Source organism: Rana temporaria, chromosome 6 (genome assembly GCF_905171775.1).
Source record: "Rana temporaria chromosome 6, aRanTem1.1, whole genome shotgun sequence".
In the NCBI taxonomy this organism is placed as follows: domain Eukaryota; kingdom Metazoa; phylum Chordata; class Amphibia; order Anura; family Ranidae; genus Rana; species Rana temporaria.
This window is the reverse complement of record NC_053494.1, coordinates 20,147,156-20,175,096: the sequence shown is the minus strand read 5'-3', so window position 1 is coordinate 20,175,096 and position 27,941 is coordinate 20,147,156. Positions and strand designations below refer to the sequence as shown.

The 27,941-nt window shown below is 45.4% G+C and overlaps 1 protein-coding gene across 1 annotated transcript in view; it reads left to right on the top strand.

The window, feature by feature from the left end:
• The window catches only part of TOP3A (DNA topoisomerase III alpha), a 37,618-nt gene extending 20,622 nt beyond the window's left edge, over positions 1–16,996 (top strand). The window contains exons 11-20 of the mRNA XM_040356416.1: positions 1,335–1,417; positions 3,223–3,430; positions 5,722–5,907; positions 8,012–8,141; positions 9,598–9,711; positions 9,831–9,996; positions 13,008–13,151; positions 13,309–13,431; positions 15,571–16,298; positions 16,676–16,996. Of these exons, the coding sequence (XP_040212350.1) occupies positions 1,335–1,417; positions 3,223–3,430; positions 5,722–5,907; positions 8,012–8,141; positions 9,598–9,711; positions 9,831–9,996; positions 13,008–13,151; positions 13,309–13,431; positions 15,571–16,298; positions 16,676–16,854 (2,061 nt within the window). The 3' untranslated portion in view covers positions 16,855–16,996. The remainder of the gene's footprint in view (positions 1–1,334; positions 1,418–3,222; positions 3,431–5,721; positions 5,908–8,011; positions 8,142–9,597; positions 9,712–9,830; positions 9,997–13,007; positions 13,152–13,308; positions 13,432–15,570; positions 16,299–16,675) is intronic.
• The last annotated feature ends 10,945 nt before the right edge of the window (positions 16,997–27,941 follow it).

The following is a 27,941-nucleotide window of genomic DNA, read 5'->3' as shown; positions in this document are numbered from 1 at the left end:
TTTAGTGTAGAAGTCCGCTTTTAAGCCGGTATTGAAGTGTTGTGTGGATGTTCTTATATATTTCCTTTCCCCTCTACTTGAACTGTACCTGCGTTTAGCAAACATCAAACTTGTATAAATTACAAGAACACTCACGCTGGAAAACACAGTGGAAAAAGATGGAGTCCATGGCAGATAAGAAAATAGAATCAATAAATGCACAAAAGTCAACTACTACTTGTGGGTAGATCTGGGAAGGATCCCTCATTGACATGTGAAGAAAACAGACAGCAGGGTGCCAGATTTGCGTGGAGTAAAAACACTTTATTGAAATGGCCAACTCCAGTGTCTGATGCGGATGGTGCACAACGGCCAACAGCAGTCTGGGTAGCCAGATGATCAGTTGCAGGCTTAAAAAAGGGAGGCAAGGCCTTGGAGAAACATTGCACCTGATGCCGCCTGTATGTGACCATGCCGTCCCCTGTCATTGGTGCAATCGGAGAGGGCTGTAGGCACCTCCGGGTTTCCATTGTTTGCCTGCCTGCCTCTTGCAGCTGATTATCTGGCTATCTGGACTGCTGTTAGTTGTTGTGCACCATCCGCATCGGCCACTGGAGTTGCTTACAGGTTTCACAGATGTTAGTGTGCTATATCAATAAAGTGTTGTTTTTACTCCACGCTAATCTGTAGCCTTCTGTCTGTTTTCTTTGCATAAACCGGAGTTCAGCTAATCAATTGTGTCTTATTCAGTGTTTATGAGCTTTTTTATAACTATGTTTTTGTTGACATTGCTTCTGTGTCCGAGCTGTGGTCCAATTTAACATTTGCACATGCTGATGATGCAGAAAGCACAAAGCTGCAATAGTTTTTGATCTTTTGAACATGTCATTTTTTTCCACAAGTTTTTGGAAAATGTGGAAAGAAAATGAAAATGTATTTTTTTATTTTTCTTTCTTTTGTTTTTTAACACAATGTTGTCCATTTTATAAGATTTTTTTTAGACACAGCATGTGCAGTACCACAAATTACACCCCAAAATACATTCTGCTACTCCTGAGTATGGCGATACCACATTTTTTTTAGAACTATGTTGTTGACATTGCTTCTGTGTCCGAGCTGGGGTCCAATTTAAAATTTGCACAAGCTGATCATGCATAAAGTTTTAGATAGCTTGGTGCAATTTATTTTCTTGGAAATAACACAGGCCTCTGTTCTGTCACAATGAATGCCTTTTCTGATGAATGTAATCTGCAAAATGGCTTTTAACCTCTTGGACTACTTGTGTCAGGATAATGACATGTTCCCATTCCATATCATTTTATTTAAGCACCCTCTATGTTCTTGTTTCTGCATAGGAGATGGAAAAACTGGTTTCTAGAAAAATGAAAATTGGCGCAAAGGAGACCATGAAAATTGCAGAGAAGCTTTATACGCAGGGGTAATTTCAACTTCTAAAACATTAATGACAGACTGCCTTCTAAAACAACAGAGAATGTGTATCCTATGTCCTATAGCAGCGTTTTCTGTGTCTAGCCTATGGAATGTCTTCAAAACCCAGCTGCTAGATCTCTTGCATTGGGAATGTGGCCTTCTGTAAAAGGGGTCTAGGTGCACAGGGATCTTAAAGCTGAACTCCAGCTTTTGCTACACTTTACATAGTTTGTTTATGCCAAGATGGCCCAAGCGAACAATGTTCCTCACTAACTTGTGGGGCCGCTGGATGTACCTGAGGCTACATACAACATACCGCACTATCTTCTGGGTTCGAGCTGAGACCTCCTGTCTCATGCCTGGAACACACTAGAGTCTATCTGATCAGCACTCAGCCAATCAGAGAGTGATGTATTCTAGCAATGAAGTCAGAGTTCGTGACATCATCAGCCTGCCTGTGACTCAGCCAATCAGAGGAAGCTTTGTATTCATTGCTAGAATAAATCACTTTCTCTGATTCGCTGTGCGCCGATCAGTTAGACTCTAGTGTGTTCTGGGCATGAGACAGGAGGTCTCAGCTCGAACTCAGAACATAGTGCGGTATGCAGTATGTAGCCTCAGGTACATCCAGCGGCCTCACATGTTAGTGAGGAACATTGTTCGTTTTGGGCCATCCTGGCCCAAACAAACTATGCAAAGTGTAGCAAAAGCTGGCGTTCAGTTTTAATGAATGCAGATCAGATTAGGTTTGCAGGTGCTGTAGCTCTCTCTCTGGCAGGGAAACAAAAGCTGAGTGTTTAGAGATCCATAGTGACATCTGGTCATGAACAGGTTAACCGCTTGCTGACCAGCCACCGCAGTTTTACGGCGGCAGGTCGGCTCTGCTGGGCGAGATCACGTATATCTACGTCATCTCGCCGAGCAGCCAATAGGGACGCGTGCGCGGCGGACGCGATCACCGTCGGGCACCCGCGATTGCTTGTTACAGAGCGAGAACCGGGAGCTGTGTGTGTAAACACACAGCTCCCGGTCCTGTCAGGGGAGAAATGCCTGACCGTCTGTTCATACAATGTATGAACAGCGATCAGTCATTTTCCCAAGTCAGTCCACCCCCCCTTCAGTTAGAACACACCCAGGGAACATACTTAACCCCTTCCTCGCCCCCTAGTGTTGACCCCTTCCCTGCCAGTGGCATTTTTATAGTAATCAATGCATTTTTATAGCACTGATCGCTATAAAAATGCCAATGGTCCCAAAAATGTGTCCGAAGTGTCCGCCATAATGTCGCAGTACCGATAAAAATCGCTGATCGCCGCCATTACTAGTAAAAAAAAAAAAATATTAATAAAAATGCCATAAAACTATCCCCTATTTTGTAAACGCTATAACTTTTGCGCAAACCAATCAATAAACGCTTATTGCGTTTTTTTTTGTTTTTTTTTTATGAAAAATATGTAGAAGAATACGTATCGGCCTAAACTGAGGAAAAAAAATATTTTTTATACAATTTTGGGGGATATTTATTACAGCAAAAAGTAAAAAATATTATATTTTTTCAAAATTGTCGCTCTATTTTTGTTTATAGCACAAAAACTAAAAACCGCAGAGGTGATCAAATACCACCAAAAGAAAGCTCTATTTGTGGGGTAAAAAGGACGCCAATTTTGTTTGGGAGCCACGCGCAATTGTCAGTTGAAGCGACGCAGTGCCAAATCGCAAAACGTGGCCTGGTCTTTGACCAGCAATATGGTCCGGGGCTGAAGTGGTTAACAAGCTTGTTTTATTAACACTTTTTTTCTTTCTTCCTCCTAGTTATATCAGTTACCCTCGAACAGAAACCAACATTTTTCCCAAGGACTTAAACCTCACGCCATTGGTTGAGCAGCAGACACAGGACCCTCAGTGGGGTGGCTTTGCACAACGAATCTTGGAGAGGGGTGGGCCAACTCCCAGGAACGGGAACAAATCAGATCAGGCCCATCCCCCCATCCACCCTACTAAGTACGCCAGCAACCTGCAGGTGAGAATAGGAGTTTCTTTTGGTAGATTCCGAATGTACTAAGACACAGTTGCAGCAATTGAGAGTCATTAGGAATTATAATGTTTAAAGGTTTATATATAAAGTATTTCCAATGGCAAATCCTAACTCCTTAATAATGGGTGGATGTCAGTCTAGAGCAGGCGTGTCCAAAGTCAGGCCCGGGGGCTAAATGCGGCCCCGCTGTTGATTTAATATGGCCCCCCTGGGAATTTGGATATATATATTGTTTGTGGCCCCCAGGGATTACATGAAGAGAATCTCCTGTTTACTCAACAGCGTCTCTATTGGAAGTCCCGTCTCCTGGGATGCCATTGGACGACTGTTCCGTCTATCATAGGAGGCAGGACTTTGTATTAAAGAGGCCACAGGGTAAACAAGACATTCTCCTGTTTGTAATCTGTTGGCACTCGTCCCACCCCCTCCCTCTGCCCTCCGAGGCTGCAGATGGGCATCGTTCAGGCTGCACTGATGGCAATAGTAAGGCTGCATTTATGACACATGTGAGGCTGCATTGGTTGCAAAGGTGAGGTTGCAATGGTAAGGCTGCATTCATGGCAATGGTGAGGCTGCATTCATGGCAATGGTAAGCCTGTGCGGGTTATACGCCGATAAATACGGTATATCCAAATAACATGCCCAAGCTCATCCTTAGTCCTAAGCAGCGCTCTGGGATTTGTTGGGGCCACAAATAAAATATATACAGTTTATCCAAATAACACGCCCAAGCTCATCTCTTCAACACACACAGCCACAAAGGCAAGAGAATTCTTGTTGGGCCGTGTATTAGTGCTCAGATGAACACAATTTTAATGGTTCAAAGAATGTCGGGCAAAATGGTCGGCCCTCACGCATGTTCACTTAATCAAATCTGGCCCTCTTTGAAAAAGGTTTGGACACCCCTGGTCTAGAGAGATGGGCTTTTCTAGTCAGGCTGCATTTGTATGCAGACTGCTCTAGGTAACGTCCAAATGTAGGGCTGAACCTCCATGATTGAAAGTGGCAGGATGAGGAGGAAAGTACTAGATGGTGCTGAACGTCCTCCAGCCAGGAAATTAGGTGGGCTGTATCTGACTTGCTCCGCGTTCTAATGCACATCGTGAGAAGCAATAAAATTTATAGGAAGCAATTTCAGTACAGAGGAGGAACCAGTAGAACTGTGCAATACTGAATGGAATATACAAATAATAAACAAGCGCGCAACCAAACCAAATAATTAAGTGAAATTAACTGACTCAATATGTTAGTGCATTTACAATGCAAAAAATAAACCAGTGAACAAAATGTTACCAAAGTAACGAAGTGTTAAATAACCACTGTGTAAGAAAAATAAAAACAAAGTCCCAAACATGAAGTGAGGAAATTGTTAGCAATAGGACACTTCTAGGGATTAGTCCAATGATCGCTGAAATATTCATTGGAATATCTAGAAGAAGCCTGGATCTTACTTTCAGCCAAAAGAGTGTGATATTACTGCCGCTTACCAGACTGGAAGGATCTCGGGTTAAGGAGATCTGTAGAGCGTGTGCATCAGCCTGCCGGCTCCGGTAACAGACCACTCTGATCGGAGAGGGATGCTTCCGTCTTGCTAGATGAGGGAAAAACACCTTCAGCTGTTCTTCAGACCGGATCACACAGGAGAAAACAGGCAGAATCCACTCGGCTTTAACAGACACTGGATCTGAGAATGGTAACGCAGCAGGAAAAAAGCAATAGTCATGCCACTACAGCAGCGGGTTATCCATGGCTTGCTCTCATCATTCTTGTATACATGCAACTTCCCGCTGGTGTCTTAATACTGAATGGAAGGCTGGAGTTTCAGCTTAAAACGCCTTATCCGTTCTTTTATATAATATTACATGCAGGAGCACAGGAGAGGAGTACGTATTCAGTACGTATTACATAAACCACTACATCATCTTCACATATGAATAATTTGTATAGGCATCCTCTATTACGTTTTCATTGCTGTCTGTGTCCCTATTGCAGAGATTCATCCTCTCTATTTCTCTTCCGTTCATGGACGGACACAGCAGCATTGACCTTAGGGTATGGGCAGAAGGTGATGGGGAAATCCAGTGACAGTTTTTAATGGAACTGCAGTAGAGAAGAAATCTCCCATTGGGTACACCCAGGGCTTTTTTTCAGGGGGAACTTGGGGGAACTTGGTTCCACCACCTCTGGCTCAGACCCTTTGGTGCCTGCTCACCACAATCACTTGAATTAGAATCCAGAAGCCTGTAACTGGTTTTCTTTGACATCTCTGCTTTCAGGGAAACGAGCAGCGGATCTATGAGTTCATTGTGCGTCATTTCTTGGCCTGCTGCTCCCAGGATGCTCAGGGGCAGGAGACCACCGTGGAGATCGACATCGCTGCCGAGAGGTTTGTGGCTCACGGGCTGATGATTATCGCCAGAAATTACCTGGATGTCTATCCGTACGACAAGTGGAACACAAAGGTATTGCTAATGCTGATACTCGTACAGTGGTGTGATGGCTACCATTATATTCGCGCACAATTAATCCACTGTGCGGTGCTATATCACCCGACTGGAAGATATACACTGTGGGCCAGATCCACAAAGAACTTACGGCGGCGTATCTATTAAAACGGCGCGTAAGTTCTACGATGCGCCGTCGTATCTTTGTTTTGTATCCACATAACAAGATACGACTGAATGTGGGCTAGATCCGACTGACGTACGTCTTGGTACGCTGTCAGATCTTGGGTGCATATTTTCGCTGGCCGCTAGGTGGTGCTTCCGTTGATTTCCGCGTAAGTATGCAAATTAGCTAGATACAGCGATTCTCAAACGTACGTCCGCCCGGCGCATTTTTTTACGTAGTTTACATAAGGCATTTTTCGGCATATTGTTACCCCTGCCTCTATGAGGTGTACGCAATGTTGGGTATGGACGTCGGGACAGCGTAAAATTTTTCCGTCGTTTGCGTAAATCGTTCGCGAATAGGGCTTTACGTCGACAGCATTGACTATTTGCGACGTGATTTCGCACATGCGCACTGGGATACGTCCACGGACGGCGCATGCGCCGTTCGTAAAAAGCGTCAATTACATGGGGTCATACCAGATTACCATACAACACGCCCACTCCAAGCCTGCTTTGAATTACGCGGGCTTACGCCGGCAGATTTACGTTACGCCGGCCCGCATATGGGAGCAAGTTCTTTGTGGATACCCTAGGAGCCACTCTGATTTACGGCGGCGTAGCGCATATGAGATGCGCTACGCCCGCCTAAATATACGCCCGTTTTTGTGGATCTGGCCCTGTATATGTAACATACTACCATTGTATTTATTAAAGGGTCAGTCTATGTAGAATCAGTATTTCAGGTATTGGTGGTGTAAAGCAGTCATAGTAACCTGCTGGCTTTTTGTACCTCTTTGGGCTTGCCAAGGTCTTCCGTAGGTAACAGTTGTATTCCTGGCAAACTTGGGATCTTACACCTGCTGCTGGGACTCTTTTGTAATGATGATGGCATGTGCACAGGCCAGTGAAGTTAAGAGAAGTTTCGGGAATTTTTAGGTCGATGCAGCATTGACCCATCTCTCCCCTGCCACCTCTAGACTCAGAACTGAGCAATCAAACTGCTGAGTTCTCTGTCTTCAGTGAGCAGAGAGCAGTGAGTGTCAGTGCTCACTGGAGCGCCAGGCTGTAGAGGGGGGTGGCAGCAGCAGGCTCAGTCTCCCAGTGGCACGCTGAAAGTCTGAGCCAGCTGCCACTCAGGAATCTGAGTAGATCCCAAATTTAAAGTCAAAATCGATCCAGAGTCTGGACCGGTTAAGTGATGTCAGCTGACAGCAGACTGTCGGCTGAAAATGGGTCACAAGAGTGCAGAGCAAAGTGCACACTTGTGGACCCACATGAGAAGTAGGGCCAAAAGAGCTTCGGCCCTACTTCTCCATCAATGAGGGCCTGAACTGTGAAATCTTCGCCCAAAAAATACAAGGCAAGAGCCAAAAATTAGCCATACGTATTGCCTGTGGACCCCTGCAGCTAATCCATCCCCAATTATTGACTTACCTTGCCTTGTTCTGTACTGTGCCTTTGTGTAGAGGAAAATATATTGGTAGAGACAGGGATTTCTCCCTATTGTCAGAGCTGCCCCCTGATGACTGGTGATCAGAAGCAGTAGGAGAGGTGAAAAAGCACCGATCCACAAAACTATAGGAGCAGAGAGATTCTTGCACTGAAGATCCTCAGGTACAGCTTTCTCTCCAACAAGAACAGTACGCAGCACAGAAGACCTTCCTTTTAGGAGGACTTCAAGGCAAAGGATAATTCTTTCAGGGTGCTTGTGCACAATTAACAATTCTGGATGTTGTCTTAAATTGCAAATCTTCCCTTTTTTTTTTTTTTTAGTCCAGGTCCACTTTAAAGACCGAGATCTAAAGTTCTCTAAAAGCCATAACATAACTCTTGAGTATCTCCTAGTCTGACTTCTACCACCAACAGGGCTCTTGGATGAGGGAAGCCACTAACGTGCTTTGCTTTATAGCATAATTTACATTCAAACTTGGTGTGTGATGTATTTTTCTCTTAGGTCATCCCTGTGTATGAGATGGGCGAGAGGTTCCAGCCCACATTGGTGGAGATGGTGGATGGTGAGACCTCCCCGCCACAGCTGCTTACAGAAGCCGATCTCATATCCTTAATGGAGAAACACGGAATAGGTAAACCAATCAATCCAACTGTAACAGTATTTCTTTCTAAGAACACTGCAGTGTCTTTGTTTTGTGTCTGGCATGATCCATTTAGAGAATGATCACAGAAATAATCTGTACATGAAGCCCTATTTTTATTTTTTTAAAGAGTGTCTTGGATGAATAGTTTTTTGTTTTTCTTCTAACAACAAATCAACCAACCAATTGGCTTTTCTCTTTTCTGTTCTAACCTGCTATAACTGTGGGAAGGTAATAAGTTGATTGGTTGACTGTTTTATAACACAAACTATTCTTCATTCAGACACGGGGGGGGGGGGAGGAAAAAAAAAAAAAGTTGTTGCAGTTTCCCACTTTTTTTCTAAAATTTTAAAATGGTTCTGCAGCCTAAGGAAGACTTATTACTACAACCTAAAAATACTTATATCCCTTAGGGCAGGCATGTCCAAAGTCCGACCCGCGGGCCAAATGCGCCCACCCTGTTGCTTTAATATGGCCCCCCTGGGGATTTGGATATATATATTGTTTGTGGCCCCCAGGGCCACAAAAGATATATACCATATTTATCTGCGCTGCCTTGGAGGGGGCAGGACGTGCGCCATCAGATTACATGAAGAGAATCTCCTGTTTACTCAGCAGCGTCTTTATTGGAAGTCCCGTCTCCTGGGATGCCATTGAACGACTGTTCTGTCTATAATAGGAGGCGGGACTTTGTATTAAAGAGGCCACAGAGTAAACAAGAGATTCTCCTGTTTGTAATCTGTTGGCACTCGTCCCGCCCCCCTCCCTCTGCCCTCTGAGGCTGCAGATGGGCATCAATCAGGCTGCACTGATGGCAATGGTGAGGCTGCATTTATGGCACATGTGAGGCTGCATTGGTTGCAAAGGTAAGGCTGCATTGATTGCAATGGTGAGGCTGCATTCATGGCACATGTGAGGCTGCATTCATGGCACATGTGAGGCTGCATTCATGGCACATGTGAGGCTGCAATGGTGAGGCTGCATTGGTTGCAATGGTGAGGCTGCATTGGTTGCAATGGTGAGGCTGCATTCATGGCAATGTTAAGCTTGTGCGTGTTATATCCAAATAATACGCCCAAGCTCATCTCTTCACCACACACAGCCACAAAGGGGAGAGAATTATTGTTGGGCAGTGTATTAGTGCTCAGACTTAGACCGAATTTTAATAGTTCAAAGAATGTCGGGCAAAATAGTCGGCCCTCACTCATGTTCACTTCATCAAATCTGGCCCTCTTTGAAAAAAGTTTGGACACCCCTGCCTTAGGGGACCAAGTGCATGTACAGTAGCCCTTGGTATCCTCCTGATCTGTGCTGTAGTCTCTGAACTAGCGTAGATGACAGTGTGCTATTGTAGGGTTGCATAGATCAGACTGTATTGGTTCATCTTTTCTGTGGTCTCTAATGGCTGATATGTATGCTATATTATTATTATTTGTTTTTCCTAAAGGGACTGACGCTACTCATGCTGACCACATTGAGACCATTAAGTCACGCATGTACGTGGGCCTTACCCCGGAGCAGAGGTTCCTTCCAGGAGAGCTAGGGATGGGCCTTGTGGAGGGTAAGCCCCGGATCGCTGCTCTTCTGAAGCAAATTCATCATGATGAGTTTGATTGCTTACAGTTTATTAGCGGTTACTCCATCCTAAAATCTCGCTATCCCTCTTCATTGCCTCCTTAGGATACGATTCCATGGGCTTCGAGATGTCCAAGCCTGACCTTCGAGCTGAGCTGGAGGCGGATCTGAAGCTTGTTTGTGAAGGCAAAAAGGATAAGTTCACCGTCCTGAGACAGCAAGTACAGAACTACAAGCAGGTCTTCATAGAGGCTGCAGCCAAAGCCACCAAGTGAGCGGGGGTTCCCTTCTAAATAGCGTGTACATTATTGGGACAGTAAACATACACTCCAGGTTGATTTTCCTAAAAAAGTTTTTAGTTTATAATTAACATTGTATAAAAAATAATAATCAGCGCCAAACAACAAAATAAAGAAAAAAACTTACTTAAAATAAAATAATAAAAGCTGCTCCTCAAAAAACAATCTAAATTGTGATGAATGAATAAACGTGTAGAGGGCGCTGGACCACTCAGTGCTAATGAATAGTGAACCAAATGGATAAATGAGAAATAGAATAAATTAAACTATCTCTAATACATATATAAAAAAATATATATAGAAAATACAAAATTCCAAAAGTGTCTCTGTGTCCAAAGGAATCTGTAAAAAAAGTGTCCCAATAAGTGTTCAATCAATGCATCACATGTGAACAAAGAGAAAAGCAAATCTTCTTTCTTGAATATTCTTTATGTGCAAAAAGAGGAAGGAAAAGCCGTCACCAACAAATCCAATCTTCTTAATCACCCTCTAATTGGTGTTGAAGCAAACAAATGTGCTTACCAGAATGAGTGGACTATTATAATGAAACAATAGTCAGCTAGACATATGCAGGATTGTGCCTGCATGCACATCGGACAGGAAATCAATAGTGAGCCTCAATGCCAGGGATTCCAGATGGGATATATAATAAAACAAAAAGGCAATGGAGATGCCAATAGTGTGATACCACTTTAAAATTTATTGTACATAAAAACAGAAAAAAAAAAAAAAAAAAAAACGAATGGCCCAGATGGCCTCTTACTTCTAAAAGTGCCTACCCGGCACTGGGGCTGCATGCGTGTCACCGCTACCTTGCGGTGCGGTAATGGACAGGGTCGTCTAATCCGGTGTTATCTCCGCAACACGGCTTTGGCGTCCCAGCTGGCAGCTCGTATGGGCAGGGAGGCACGTCTCGTGATCGGGTCCGCCTCCGACGTACGTTTCGTCAGGTATAACGTCTTCAGGGGGGCGTGCCCGATCACTGATGCATGATGGTATATGTAGTCTCATAGAGGCTACTGATTGGTCCAAATTTGAGACGGTGAAATGAAAGCAGCCGCGGTGCCGTTTAAGCCATATATCAAGGCATAGCAGTCAAATTATTTAATAGATCATGAAATGGTAACTATACAGCAGCGGATGCCTCAGTATTTGCTAGATAGACTCAAAAAAACCAAAAACAAAAAAGAAAAAAGAGTTGCAAAAGAAATCTAGCCAATACCAGAAAGCCGGGGGATGTTAAAAAATACTACACTCGCATCCCTCCGGATGTGCAGACTGAATCTCCATCGTAAAAACAATATATAGTAAAAAACCATCTCGCAGGCTAAACTAATACATAAGGGTGACTGGAGAATAGATATAAAAATAAATGAAAAGAGTTGTAGACATTAAATGAATGGTCCACAGAATTAATGACATAAATTGGGGTAAATGAATGACTTTGCATCCCTCCAGTCGTGCAAGTCACCCACTCCACCCCAGTGCAAAAATACTAAAAAAGTTCATAAGTACCCATATGCACATCTAAGTTTCTGAAAAAAGGAGGATTCTTACTTGGTGTATATAAATGAGAATATACAATATAAAGAAATATATATATACAAATGGAGAGAAACTCTACCCCATACTAGTTAAAATAAATAGATGGGTAAAGATATAATTAACATTAACTTGTACTATTCATCAATGACTGTCATGTTTCAGTTAATGTACCATATTTGGGCCAAATAAAAAAAGATACACCTTTTTATGGCAGCCATCAGAAATTTTGGGGCCCCTTACACAGCTTTAGGCCTCGGTCCCCCAGGGCCTGACTGCCAACATTCCCCAGGGCCCACCCACTGGCCGTCCCACCGAATCCACCCACTGGCCATCCCACGAGTCCTGCACCCACTTTTATTTTGACATTCTTATCCCAATGTATCCACATTCCCACCCAGAATTATCCGCATCCCCCAGGAGAGGGAGGGATGGATGATTCAGGGCGGGGATGGGGATACATTGTGTAGAGGGATGGATGATTCTGGGTGGGGATGAGGATGATGGAGTTCAGTTGCGGCTGGTGCTCTATCGATCAGGGGGGCAGGGGACGGACCTACAGAACGCCATTGCACACTGGTGACTTCCCCTCCATGCTGTTCTCTTGCATCTGCAATGCATGCACCTGAGAGGGCTGGGTCCACTCTCACCACTGACGAAACTAAGCACACCCCCTCCCTGAGTCCTACCCCGCCCAATCACAGTACTAGTAATTAATCTAGCAGCAGCAGCAGGGAAGGAAGCAGAGCGAGTGCTGGATCACCTTCGGGGCGGGAGTAAATCAGCTAGCGACTTGTGTTTGTGTCATTCTCTACTGCGGGTGCCGTGCGGGCCAGCGGCTGCCTGCTGTGCGAACCTTTTCATTTCATCCGTTTAAGCTGCTGTATGGGGGTGTGGGCTGGGCTCCTTGTGACGCTTGGGCCCCTTACAAGTGTATTACCCATACCCCTCTGATGACGGCCCTGTCTTCACTACATCTCTGCTATACATGCGCATCTTCCTATGGTTTTGAATTGAACAATACTGCAAGCGGAAAGAGATTTCTACTTTTTTTTTTTTATATTTTCTTCATTATGAGAGAATGGTCACAGGCAAAACATTGAAAATGAACTAGGGCTTTTACATATACAGGGGCACAAATTTAGATTTATGTATTGATATACCCCGATATGTAAGTATGTGTACATGTGAAATTTCATTTATATTTACTTTTTTTTTGTATTTTATAAAGTTAATTTGTTTGCATTGTGATGTCATGCGACGGTCCTTTCTTTAAGTATATTGTGTCTTGTATTGTAGTATGATATTGTCCCTTACTGTTAATGTCTGGAATTTATTTAAAATTTTACTTAAAGGTCCAATTTTAAGATAACACCATACATTCTGTCACAGTGGTGCTTGCTAACTCAACCCCCCTCGGTTCTGTGCTCCTACTCCGCAGGCTGGACGAGGCTCTGTCTCAGTACTTTGGCCAGGCAGCACAGCCTGTGGAACAGCAGGAGATCTACCCGGAAACGCCACTTCCTATAAGAAAATGTCCGCAGTGTAACAGGGATATGGTGCTGAAGACCAAGAAAGATGGAGGGTGAGTGAGTGCCAAGGCAATAGCCATGTTTGACAACTAAAGATGTTGACCTGGTGACAGAGAATTCCTTTCAGTTAGAGAGCCCACGGGTCTCTCGCTAAGGTTGGAGGAAGTAATTTTCCCCACTAACATTAATATTTTATCTTTCTCTTTTAAGGTTCTACATTTCGTGTTTGGGTTACCCCAGCTGTAAAACATCAATCTGGTTGCCCAATTTCGTTCTGGAAGTGTCCCGGGATGATAGCGTGTGTGATGTGTGTAGACCTCATCCAATCCACAAGTGAGTATACGTTCAGCTAACTTAGCAATTTGTACTAAATATGTCCGGATAATGGTAGAACACCCAATTGATTAGCACCTTGTCCCAGATAGTCAAATATGTCAAGTGGGAAAGAGAAAGGGGATTGTGACAGTGCTTACAAATAATAATGGAAACCAAATATTAAAAAAAGGTAAATAATTTTAATGAGAATGGCGTTAAAGTACAACAGAGCTGGGTTGTTTAGAGATATTTAACATTTCATGGTAAAGGTGGTCAAAAACAGATGTTGGATTTAGGGAGAGATTTTATGTTCGTATATTGGCTTGAAATGTTTCGCCTAATGGCTTCATCAGGGGATGATTTGTATATCCCCTAATGAAGCTATTAGGCGAAACATGTCAGGCGATGCGGGAACCAGCGTGATTACCGCCCAGGTTCATGCATAGAATCTGTCCCGCGGGCAGTTCACACTGCCCTCTGTGAACCGCTGAGGGTGTCGGTACAATGTTAATGACACCCCTAGATCAGTTCATTGATCCCTGTGAACTTGCACAGGAATCGGATCGCATGCAAGAGAACACCCATGCGATCCAAATTCAGTGCAGGGGGAAAAAAAAGTCCCTGCACCTTTTCTGTGTGAATTCAATGCGAGTTCAGCCATACAAGTGTATGGCTGAACTCGCATTGCACAGACATCACATGCGATTAACACCCCAGTGCGTGTGCGAATTACATGTTCGCACAAATGTTATCCTAGCTTAAAAGTCACACGGAACCCCCTGTCTTTACCTTTTATTAAGGCAAGGGATGTGGTTTTTTACTTTTTTACCGTTTCCGGACTGCCTTCCGCGCATTTACCGCAGAAAAGCGGCCCAGCTGCGCAAAAAGACATATCTGTACGTCGTTTCGTGCAGTAGCTCTGGTGGGCACGCACGCTGGAGACGCGATCGTGTGCCGATTGGCCAGAGGGGGAGCCAATCGGCGGACCTGCGATCGTTCCCATGTAAGCAATTGGCTCTCCCTGCTGTCAATCACAGCCAGTGAGCCAACGAGGAGAGTGGGGGCGGGGCCAAGTCATAAACCCTGTCCTCAGGGCCCACTAACAGGGGAGATGCAGACTAGAATACTGCAATCACTGAGCAGCAAATAATATCACCTGTGATGTATTTCAGTTATCTTGCAAACCTGGCCTGCTAGTGGGCCTGAGGACAGGGTTGATGACCACTGTTATAGATGCATAGAGCAGGGCTCAGAAGCGATCACGCACCAGTGCCCCCATAGCAAGCGGCTTGCTATTGTGGGCACTGGTCAAGGGGAAGGAGCCCAGGAACATTGGCGGGGGGACCCAAGAAGGAAGAGTATCGGGGCTGCTCTGTGCAAAACCACTGCACAGAGCAGGTAAGTATACCACTTTAACCGCTTGTCCACGGGAGGACGTCATATGACGTCCTCCACTTTGTGCGGAGGCATCATTCAGATATCGCCGTCTTCAGCCGCCGATTCTGTGCACGATAAGAACGATCAAAGCGGCGGTTCCGCCGATTGATCGTTCTTATAGGCAGCGGGAGGTTCTCCGGTGCTTCTCCGGGCTCTCCCGTGCCATCGGGGGCCCGGAGAGCGAATCGGTCGGCGATGACTGGTGACCAGATGGTCACCAGTCATCACTATGACCGTCGGAGGCCCGGGCGCAACGTTATGACGTCACGCCTGGTACCCGTAAGTAAACAAAGCCGCAATCGCGGCTGTCGGCATGAGATCGGTGATTTCTTTTTCACCGATTTCATGCTTGTAAGCCTGGAGAAGAGATTGACCCCACATCAAAAATTGTTGCGCAAATATTTTTGGTACAATCCTGGCAGGTTTCCATTGTGTGGAGGTTGGACTGTGGTGGACCAGCAGTGATGAAGCCAGGGTTGAGGAGGGGTAAAAATGTTTATTATAGCTGATTGTTGGACTGTTCATCCTCCACTGATGAACAAAGCGCTCATCCATACACCATAATCGATCTCACTACATACGGAATATTGAACCATCGTGTTACATGAGGTCAGGGGTCTGACCATTTCTTTCCAAACCAGCAGATCCCTCTGTGTATAGCAAGCTTTGTTCCCCTTACAGATAGGTTTATCAATTAATCTTGTATTGCTTCTTCTGCAGGCTGAAGCTGAAGTTTAAGCGTGGCAGCGTCCCCCCTATTATGCCCCTGGAGTTTGTGGGCTGTATCGGTGGCTGTGATGAAACTCTTAGAGAAATCCTCGATCTGAAATATCTACAGGGTGGCAGCAGAGCACCCCAGCCTGGCCTTCCCCGTGAGAGCAACCGCGCGCAGGTTAACCAGAGAAATAACCGAATAACCAACGATCGAGATCGAGGAGGCCCAAACAGGCAGCCACCCGCCAAAAAAGAGAGAAAACCGCAACTGGTGACGCCAGCTATACAGAGAAATGCGCCGCCCACCAGTGCCAACCCTGAGAATAATGAGGTGGTGTGCAACTGTGGTGTCACCGCTGTGCAGCTTACCGTGCGTAAAGAGGGACCCAACCAGGGGCGCCCGTTCTACAAATGCGACGGAGGAAAATGCAACTTCTTTTTGTGGGCAGATCAGGAGAACGGGGATAGTAGGAGTCCACCGGCATTGCAGGTGTCTGCAGGGCGTCCATCAACCTCGTTCAACAGTTCCAGGGCCCCCGAAGGGTCTCGAATGGCAGGAGGAAGCGGGGACTCGGGATTGGGAGGAGAGACTAAGTGCATGTGCAATCAGCCAGCCATCACACGTACTGTGCAGAAGGATGGGGCCAACAAAGGCAGACCGTTCCACACGTGCTCCAAACCCAGAGAGCAACAGTGTGGCTTCTTCCAGTGGGCCGACGAGAACATCCCTCCAGGTGAGCAACGTAGGGGAAAATGGGGCCATGTATTTGTAACTGGCAAAGTAGAATGGTCATCAACAATTTTTAAAAGTGTATTAACATTAATAGAGATGCTGTGATGGTATGAACTAAATCAATGTTTCTCAAGTTTACCCCCAACAGGTCAGGTTTTCAGGCTTTCCATTATTTTGCACAGGTGATTTGATCAGTTTCACTGCCTTGGTAATTACCACATCTGAGGGAAAACATGACCTTTTTGGGGGTACTTGAGAACTGGTGTTGAGAAGCATTGGACTGAATGACCCATCTGCCTAATAACCTGCCTAGAGCAAATGTAGTCCATCTTGACATCTCATCAGCTTCTTTCTCTCCCTTTTTTTTTTTTTTTACAGGCCCTTCTGGAGATTTTCCTACCACATTTGGTGGAGGGTCTGGAGCACAGCGAGGATTTGGTCAAAAAAATAAAAGAACCGATAACGCAGAGAAAGCTCCAACGGCAAAGAGACCGCGCACGTGTGGCATCTGTCACCAGCCAGGCCACAACCGAACAAACTGCCCACAGAACAGATGACAGGTGTTCTGTTGAATCTGCAAAATAAGCCATGGAAACTCGTTATGTTTCAAAGCAAAGGCAGGCCAGTGATTTTTGCAGCCCTTAGATTATTGCACACAGATGCCGAAGGCTGTAAAGGATAAGTTCACCTCTAAAAAAATAAATGCACATCTTTTGCAGGTAAAAAAATGTGCATTTATTTTTATTAGGAGCCTGGAAAGCTTTGCACCCACGATCAGCAGATTGCGGGTGCTATGCAGGGCTCTTGCAGACTCTGTGTGTAAGCTGTCTGGCCATATATATCGTAACAGGAATCATCACTGAACTACCACAACGCTCAACAGTGCCGTGGTAGTTCATTGAGAACTACAAGCTTACAGCCGCAATGGCTGCTGCCGGACCTTGTAGTTTTCCATTCAAAGAACTGGGTGAATGAATGACTCATCCAGAGCTCCGCACAGCCACCGGCTCCATAGAGAGCCAGCCAAAACCTCCTGCTATTGCGAATTGGATGTGGAGACTCTGCATCCAATTTGCAATGGTGTGAACCCAGTCTTATTGAAATAAATCTTACAGAGCTACACTGGCCAAAGGTTGCCACTATTTCTGGGTGTGCTGGATATGCCTGTGTCCCCTTCTGCATGCTGGGTTTCCATCGGCCAGCCTCCACAGCTCTGCAGGAACACAGTAGTGACGTAGCTGATGACGGGTATAAGTACATTGCTCAGCAGGGGGCGCAGGCATCCAACTCATTCAAAGTGTCAGATACTGAAGGTTCCTTAGCCACTGGATCTCTGCAAAAGAGCAAGGGGTTGTAACCCTCCCTTGCTCTAGCCAAAATGGGGGGGGGGGAAGATTTGCCTATACTTCTAATTTTAACGAAAACCTGCTACAGTGGCTCTGTCCATTCTGTCAAAAAATATCCAAAGCATGGTCCCCAAAAAATTACCTTTCCTTCAGTGGGCAAGTCTGAACTCTGCTGTGTTCAAGTGATGCAGCCTCCGTCAAAGTCTTCAGCAATCAATGGTTCCAGGTGTGTTGGAATGTCGGCATCTCTCCACCATATGCCATTGTTTTTCCTAATGGTTCCATAGGATGTAGTATTAGGGTAAGGGCTGGAGGAAGGAACCACTGAGCACAGCGGGAAGGAGGGGAGGGTTTGGTTTAGGTGTCCGGCACACCCAGAAGTGTCAGATATTCACCCAAATAACATGTATATAAGATCATATTCTTTATACTTCCACCATGTACAGTATGCCCTTTTTTTGGCTCTACATACCTTATTATGGCTATTTTCCACCCGGCTTCCGGGTACTCACTACCGCGGGAGTAGGCGTTTCTATGCAGAGGCGCAATGTCACCTGGGACTTCGCCCAGATGATTGACGTCCTTGAGAAAAAGTTCCCCCCCGCGCCCGCCTATTGCGTAGGCGCGTCAAGGAGTTTCCGAAAGTAGCCGAACTGCGAATCGGCTCTACACGGCGCCTGCGCACCAACTAGGAGCCGTGTAGAGTTTACTGCGCAGGCGCCGTATAGAGCTGACTCGCAGTTCGGCTACTTTTGTAAACTCCTTGACTCTCATAATAGGTGGGGGGGGGGAACTTTTTCTCAAGGACGTTAATCATCTGGGCGAAGTCCCAGGTGACATTGCGCCTCTGCATAGAAACGGCTTCTCCCGCGGGAGTGAGTACCCGGAAGCCGGGTGGAAAATAGCCATAATAAGGTATGTAGAGCCAAAATAAAAAAAATAAAGGGCATACTATACATAGTGGAAGTATAAAGAATATGATCTTATATACATGTTATTTGGGTGAACCTCCGCTTTCATTTTTTCTTTTTAGCTGAAGGCTGTACCACTTGTACAAGGGAGATTTGGACTTGTACTTACCAGTAAGGTACGTTTTTTAATTGTTCTTTTGCAAGGACCATTGTCTGGATTATTTTTGGAACGCTGTAAGCAGCCGTCGGCTCTTTTGTGGATGTTGATGAGATGAGGGCTGAAAATCACTCGACCCACCTTTTTGTAAGCAATAGGAAAGCACAAATGTGCATGTTGGGAAGTATTATTACTACTGGTCTCAGATTTTATGGTTTGTTCTGGTAAGAAACGTCACGCCTTGTCCATTGTAAGATACGACATTCTGGTTAAGCTGTATATTACTTGTGTATGTTGTATAAATTCTGAAATGGTTTTTATCAAAGGATGTATGGTTCCGTTTTATAAATGAGAATATTAAAACAAAAAATCTTTGTTAGAATTGAGTGCTGCTTTATATGTCTCTACATGGCTTTGAATTGTGTTTTAGTTAGAAAGGATAAAGGAATGAGGATTGAATTCACTCTAACTGGATGCTGATGGAGTGTATTTTGTTTGCATTCAATGCACTTGATTTCAGGCCTTGAACAGACACCTTTTAAAAGGTTATACACAAATTATTTTCTTAGACTAAAGATGGCTTTTCAAAGGTCATGGAAGCATTACAGGGGTCTCCAATTTTTTCAGTATGAGGACCACATGGTGTAGTTTACAAATATTCAAGGGATAAAAAGGGATTTTTTTAGAGGTTGTAAAGACAGAAGTTTTTTTTTAATCCTTAAAGCGGAGCTCCACCCTAAAGTGGAACTCGCGCTGATCGGAACCCTCCCCCCCTCTGGTGTCACATTTGACACCTTTCAGGGGTCGAGGGGGGGTGCAGATACCTGTCTAAAGACAGGTATTTGCACCCACTTCCGGCCACAGAGCTTCGGGTTTTCTCCGGGCATGACGTCACCTCCTGTTTGTGCTCTGGGAACACTCGGCTCCCAGAGCACAGCGGGAGCCAAGCAGCGGCGCAACTCGCGCATGCGCCGTAGGGAACCGGGTAGTGAAGCCGGAGCGCTTCACTTCCTGGTTCCCTCACTGAGGATGGCGGGGGGAGCAGCAGAGAGACGAGCGATCGCTCGTCCTCTGCTGTGGACGGCGCTTGACTCCTGGACAGGTAAGTGTCCTAATATTAAAAGTCAGCAGCTGCAGTATTTGTAGCTGCTGGCTTTTAATATTTTTTTTTTTAGTGACACATCCGCTTTAATGCATTCGATGCCTTACGTGTGCAGCCCCCCAGCCAATGGCACCACAGCAGTGGTGCCATTGGCTATCAATCAAAGTCGGCTAGCTAATCAGAGAGGGGCTGGGTTGGGGCAGGGCTCTGTGTCTGAATGAACACAGGGAGCAGTGACTCGGCTTGGGTGCCCCCAAAGCAAGCAAGCTGCTTGCTGTGTGTGTGTGTGTGTAGGGGGGGGGGGGGGGGTATACCGCCTGAAAAACTCCTTCACTGCCTACTCAATGTGAAAACCCAAAGGGCTTTCACACTGAGGCAATGCGCTGGCGGGAGAGAAAAAAATCTCCTGTCAGCAGCATCTGATGAGCGGTATACACGTGTATACCGCTCCTTCCCATTTAAAACAATGGGAAACCGCGGCAATACTGCCCGCAATGCGCCTCTGCAGAGGCGCATTGAGGGCGGTATTAACCATTTATCGGCCGCTAGCTGGGGTTTATACCGCACCGCTAGCGGCCGATTCCCGGGGCAATCCCGTCTCCTAAATCGCTTCTGGGCATGCGCGGGTTTAAAATGTCGTTTAGCCCACACAAGATCATTTTTTTACAACCCGAAAAACAAAACACGATGTGAAGCCCACACACTATGATTTTAAATGACGTTTTTTTTTCCTGTCGATTAAACGACTGTGTGTACGCAGCATAAGGCTTACACCATGGCTGTAGCAGGAGGCAGAGCAGGTGTGGATAGAGGAAGTTTCAACCTGGGGCAAGCATGACAGTTGTTGGGACACTGGCAGTCCTAGCAACCAAACCACGGGGATGATGACAGTGCAACGGTTGAAGGGAGAAGTGGAGACCATAGACAACCTCTGCTAACCTAAATCCTCAATCAATACCTATTGAGGATATGCCTTTGATCCTAGCTGCAGGTTGAATGTGGCGCACAGGTCAGTTTGGAGATCTCAGTGCTAGAGAAATGCACTTATAAAGAATCGGCTCCCATCCAAAGCACTTGAATAGATGTAAATGAAGGCGAAAAAGGACGCTCTTTTCTGTGGGAACTCATGTAAGTATGAAAGCGGTCGGGGAAAGAAAGCGTCCAATCACATGAGATTAATTTACTAAAACTGGTGCAGCTCTGCATAGAAACCAATCGGCTTCCATTTTTTTTTGTGTGTGTGTACACTATATTATCAAGAGTACTGGGACGCCTGCCTTTACATGCACACAAATTTTAATGGCATCCCAGTCTCATTCCATAAGGTCAATATTGAGTTGGCCCTCCCTTTTCAGCTATAACAGCTTCAACTCTTCTGGGAAGGCCGTCCACAAGGTTTAGGAGTGTTTATGGGAATGTTTGACCATTCTTCCAGAAGAGCATTTGTGAGGTCAGGCAGACAAGAAGGCCTGGCTCCCAGTCTCTGCGCTAATTCATCCCAAATGTGTTCTATCGGGTTGAGGTCAGGACTCTGTGCAGGCCAGTCAAGTTCCTCCACCCCAAACTTGCTCATCCATGTGTCTATGGACCTTGCTTTGTACACTGGTGTGCAGTCAAGTTGGAACAGGAAGGGGCCGCCCCCAAAATGTTCCCACAAAGTTGGTAGTGTAAAATTTTCTTGGTATGCTGACATCTTAGGAGTTCCCTTTACTGGAACTAAGGGGCCAAGCCCAACCCCTGAAAAACAACCCCACACCATAATCCCCCCTCCACCAAAAGATTTGGACAAGTGCACAAGGCAAGATTCCGCTGTGTTACAAAATACAGCAGCAGGGTCATCTTTTAACCACTTGATACCTGCCAGCCGTCAAATGACGGCGGGCGGAATGCTCTATTGTTCTGACAGGACGTCCTATGACGTCCTGTCATTTAAAGCTTCTAGGGCGTGCGCACCCGTCGCGTCACTGGGAACACAGTGCCCGGCGGCCGCGATGGCCGCCGGGCACCCGCGATTGCCCAATAACTGAGCAGGGACATGGAGCTCTGTGTGTAAACACAGAGCTCCACGTCCTGCCAGGGAGAGAGGAGACTGATCTGTGTCCCTTGTACATAGGGACACAGATCGGTCACCTCCCCCAGTCACCCCCCTCCACACACAGTTAGAACACACCCAGGATACACATTTAACCCCTTGCCCGCCCCCTAGTGGTTAACCTATTCCCTGCCAGTCACATTTATACAGTAATCAATGCATATTTATAGCACTGTTCACTGTATAAATGTGAATGGTCCCAAAAATGTGTCAAAAGTGTCCGATGTGTCCGCTATAATGTGGCAGTCCCGAAGAAAAAAACGCAGATCGCCGCCATTTCTAGAAAAAATAAAAATCATTATGTCCCCTATTTTGTATGCAATATAACTTTTGCGCAAACCAGGTTATTGCGATTTTTTTTTTATTTTTTTTTTACCAAAAATATGTAGAATAATACGTATTGGCCTAAACTGAGAAAAAAAAAATATTTTTTAAAAAAATTGGATATTTATTCTAGCAAAAAGTAAAAAAGTGTTTTTTTTTTCAAAATTTACGCTCTTTTTTTTTGTTTATAGCCCAAAAAAATTAAAACCGCACAGGCGATCAAATACCACCAAAAGAACGCTCTATTTGTGGGGGAAAAAAAGGATGTCAATTTTGTTTGGGAGCCACGTTGCACGACCGCGCAATTGTCAGTTAAATCGACGCAGTGCCGGAAGCTAAAATCTCATCTGGGCAGGAAGGGGGTGTATGTGCACAGTAGGCAAGTGGTTAAAAACCGTATAAGGGATGGTTCACACCACAAAAACACACTCCAGATCCTGTCCGGATGCGTTTTTGTATGCGTGTTCAAATGCGTTTTCAGACACATTCCAGGAGTTTTTTTTCCCCACTGTACTGGGGTCCGGTGTGTTTGAGGCATTATGAAGCCTGCTGGACCATTTCTTCCACAAGGAGAGCAAGGGCCCTTGTATACAGCATGCTTGTGTCAGGACACTAATATCTTTATATGCAATACTGCCACTGGGTTTATGTAACCGCTCTCAGCTAGAGGGAGGGAGAATATATATATATATACACACACACACACACACACACACACACACACACACACACACACACACACACTTCTAATTTTAAGTAGTAAAAAAGATAAAATTGTGCTTACATGTTCCTGTTCAGTAGGTTATAAAACAGACAATAGTAACAGAACACAGCCAACTTTTCCAAGGAAAAAAACTTTTTTTATTATCACAATTTATTTTTGTTTTTTTAAAAATAGAATTACTTTTAAGCAGCAAACAACTACAATCAATGCAGCACTCACAGCTTACTCTGACCAAAGATAGCAATTTACACTAAAAGATTTTCAAAGGTTTTTTTTTGGCTGCACAGTTTATAATGTGTACACAACAGCAGTGTTCTTAAAGTAAATCATTACAGGACTGCCATTTTGAATATGTAAAAATATAAACAATTCTCGAAACCATTTGCAGTCCATGTAACACATGTGCGGTGACAGAGGGTGGGCTTTAACAGCCACTAATGCTTGCAGCACAGTCCCAACTCCCGCTCATGTAACCACGGTGACAGTCAAGTGATTGGGGGCAGTCCTTCCCCAGCATAAGGAGACTGGCGCTAGCCCCACACATTACAATCTCCTTAAGATTTATTAACACTGTAATACAAGAGTCAGATAGGATATTGGTGGGATTGATTACCCAAGCAGGCATACATACCAGCTACATAGCTGTTGGTAAATCTGTAGGAGATTGCTCAATTAGTTTATAATGTGATGCTATTTGTGTGCCCCTTTGTTACTGAGGCCTAATTTTTTTCCTCAGCGCCTCCCTGCATTAGATAACCCCCTAGGAGAATCGCTCCCAAAGGGGGGGGGTTACCTTGCAGACTCGGCTCCCACATCATTGGATTTGATTGACAGCACTGTGAGCCAATGGGTGCGCTGCTATCAATCTATCCAATGAAGAGCCAAGAACCCTGGGCAGAGAGAGTGACAGAGTTTTTTTCACCATAAAAGAAGTCCAGCCTGAGTTTTTTTATGGCTGGGCTTCTCCTCTGGGTCACAGGAGTGCAATAAGTTTTGCACTCCTGTGACCCATTTTCAGTGGAGAGCGGTCTGAAGTCCGCTCTCCACTGACGTCACTGCTATCAGTCAGGGTAGCGCGTCATCATGACTTCCATGTCGGGATCCGGCAGCTGCCCTGATTGATGGCAGTATCAGCGAGCCGCTGAGACAGCCTCTCTCCGCCCCTCCACTGCTCCATGCTCCAATGAGTGCTGAGAAGTAGAGCAGAAGTCAGGCTGACAGTCAGTATGGCTTTGCTCAGGGAGAAGTGAGAACCGAGCCATTGGCGGTGTTCGGGTGGCTTGGCTCTCAGTGCAGAAACGCCAGGGGGACAGCGGCAGCATCAGCCTAATGCTCCATCCACTGAGGTAAGTATGAATAGCAAAAAAAAACACCATACTTCTCTTTTATTGTAAAGGATGTATTAAGGTGAAAAAACAAAAGTGTTTACAACCCCTTTAACCATAAAGTCAGGTCCAGTAACAAAGTGAAACCACATCAGAGAGGGACAAAAAAAAAAAAAAAACATTTCTGCCTATGGTCTCAGACATGTACACATAACTACATTACTGCGGAGAGCACTATGTTTTATCTTCTTTTCCATGATTGGACACCCCCCATTGGAATTATCTGTGAGTCCGATTGCTTTGGTCCCTGTTGGAGCCTTTTGCCTGGATCATACCCTCATGGGAAAGCGTTTATGACCCTATCTAATAGAGCAGGGATGCTCAAACTACGGCCCTCCAGCTGTTGCGGAACTACAAATCCCATGAGGCATTGCAAAACTCTGACATTCACAGACATGATGGGAATTGTAGTTCCTGAACACCTGGAGGGCCATAGTTTGAAGATCCCTATAATAGAGGGTCTACTCTGTGAGGTGAGCGGCCATTTCTCTCATTGGTGGAGGTTTCTCACTATATTGCACGCTCATCACCCGCATGTTTCTACATATAGTCATGTTTTGAAGATCACGTGGATGACTTCTTTATGGGCTTGCTATTAGCGCTGCACTATCTCTTATACATCTACTATAGGATTTTTTTACATTTATGTACACATAAGGCTGTACAAAGTAAACTGGGCGTATTTTTGCAACAGCCGCCCATATTAATGAATAGCTGTACGTGGTTATATGCTGCGCTTCTGTAAGCACACTCAGCCCCGGTAACTCGCACGATTTCACTCCCGCTGGCAGTCCCGATTTCAGCTGTGATTTAAGAGACATCTGTGCAGGTTTCTGCACAGATATCAATGTAAATAGCAGCCCAACATCGCAAAAAGTAGTACAGGAACTACTTTTTGAAATCGGTGCGGCGTCGCACAGATTAGGACGGTGTCGTTGCCGCCGATTTGAGATGCGATTTCACATGTGAAATCGCATCTCAAATCGTACCCAGTATGAACCTGGGCTCAAGGACATAAAACCCAAGCCACGTTCAGGGATGTACACGCATGCATTTCTGCGATTGTGTATACCCTGCATAAAGCCATTCATTACTATGGGCAGCCACAGTTTACTTTGTACAGCCTCATGTACCTGTGTGCAAAAGGTTTGACAAGGATATTAGCAGCATCTAGTCATATCAGCTCATAGGCGGTTACAGCTTTTGCTTTAAACTGCTGACCCTCAGCAGTCAAACTTCACTTTTCTATCAGAGACCAATTCTGGTTGGGTACTGTGACAAAATAAGCCGGGGGTGTCCAGTGCTCAGGTCTATTTGTAATAAAGTTTTTGGCACAGAGATCACATACTATAGAGGAATAGAAACCGGTAAATATAAAAGAAATTTTAAAGAAACGTAAGAGGTCATTTTCATTTCCTATATTTCTATGTATCACAAAGCCTCAAACTAATTCCTGAAAATTAGGGGGTTAGATTTCTTTCTTTTAGATATTTGCTCTCAGGGCACAGGAAAGCCCTGTATGGTATGAGACACCCACATTGCATTAGGGGGCATGACCATAGTATATATTATGTGTGCCGATCACAAAAGGTATGTTGGCACACCATTTTGAAAATCTGATACCCTTTTGTTCTAATCTTCAATTTGGGTGGGGGGAGGGCTAGATTTTTTTTTTTTTTCTGTGCTTTAAGGGCGCCGAGACCCATCCTCCATTCCAAATCGCTTTTACACTGTGGGACTAAGATACCGCAGCTTACCCATGTTTGGATCAGGTTAGCCGCTCTTTCCCATAGATTTATATGGTGTCACGTGACTTTGGTGCACGTTCTAAAAATACCACAACTCCTGGAAGCGGGACACAATATAACTCTGGGAAAGTGAAGCTAACCTGCTTTAAAACTTGCAGGTACACAGTGCTGCCCCCCATGGCAGGGTCCAAACAGCACCACATCCATGTGAAAGCAGCCTTACTGTGTGCAGGCAGCGGATATAAAAGCAGCTGCACAGTCACCAATCAATGGGCAGGTACAGGGATCCAAGTTCGCTCCGATCAGCGCACCTGCCCACGTGTCAAATTTTGACATGTGATTGTGTACGTGCAAACTCTGCCTCCATGGGCATCCGCAGCATAGGGCGGCATTGCCCTCCTTGGAATCGTAAGAAGGTGTTAAATAGTTGCCCTGTGTAACGCAATGGCCGCCACAGACTTTTTTTTTTTTCCCTACGCCTGCTGGCCTGGGGCTGCTCTGTCTGTTCCTCACCCCCAGTCTGATCATGTGATTGGCGCCGACTGCTGCTCGGGCCTCTGCTCAACATCTTGGCTGTTCCGGAACACGATTGGCTGCCTCAGCCTGCCTGTGTAATGTCGCTATGCCGATCCGAAGAACCACAGGTAACAGTACTGCCACTTAGGAGAAGAAAATATATATATTTTGCTTGAAACGTTAGACTGCTGAGCTACTGCTGGAAAAATATATTTGTGTGTTATTTCTTCACTTTGTATGGAAGTTACTCAGTCATACCAGTCTATGATGCCCATATAAATATAGCCTAGAGAATGTGAAAGACCCCTTTCACACTGAGGAGTTTTTCAGGTTGTATAGTGCTGCTATACCGCCTGAAAAACTCCTGCACTGCATACTCAATGTGAAAGCCCAAGGGCTTGCACACTGAGGCGATGCGCTGGCAGGAGAGAAAAAAAATCTCCTGCCAGCAGCATCTTTGGAGCGGCGTGTATACCACTCCTTCCCATTTAAAACAATGGAAAACCGCGGCAATACGCCTCTGCAGAGGCGCATTGCGGGCGGTATTAACCCTTTATCGGCCGCTAGCAGGGGTTAATACCGCACCGCTAGCGGCCGAATCCAGCAGCAAATCCGACGGTATGGCGCCACTATTTCTAGCAGCGCTATACCGCAACCGGGGCTCCCGCCCCAGTGTGAAAGGGGCCTAAATATAAGCATTTCTTTTAGCTGTAAGATCAAGAACTGATCTAGTAGTGATCATCCTGCTCAGGGTTTGATGAAACCACAAAGCTTGCGGGCAAGTTGCCTCTTCAGAAAGGTCCAAGCAGACCAGTCACCAACATCTGTGTTCCTTACGGTTTTAAATTGCCTAATGGCAAAAGGTATTACCAAAACATGTCATACATCAGGGAGATGATGATAATGCAATGCGCCCAGAAAGCGCACCCGTTATTGCAGTAGAGTTTGTTGGGCCAGCTTGGCTCAACAGACCATTTAAAAAAGGGACAGTAAACGTGGACCAAGGCTTCAGCCACTGATATAAGCTTGGTGGACCATTCTACCGTGGTTCAAGTTTACACGTTTCACCAGTTTATGGAATGAATAATAGATGGAAGAAATTAATCTTTCCAGTCCATTAAGGTGCAAAAATATTGCTCAAGCCACAGTTGTGTCTCTGATCCCTACTGTATGGGTGGGCCCCCCAAGCAACAAACCGCTGCTTCAAGCGGAGTTCCACCCGAAAATTGAACTACCGCTCTTTGGAATGGCCTCCCCGGTGACACATTTGGCACCTTTCAGGGGGGGGAGGAAGTAGATACTTGTGTAATACAGGTAACTGCTCCCACTTCCGGACATA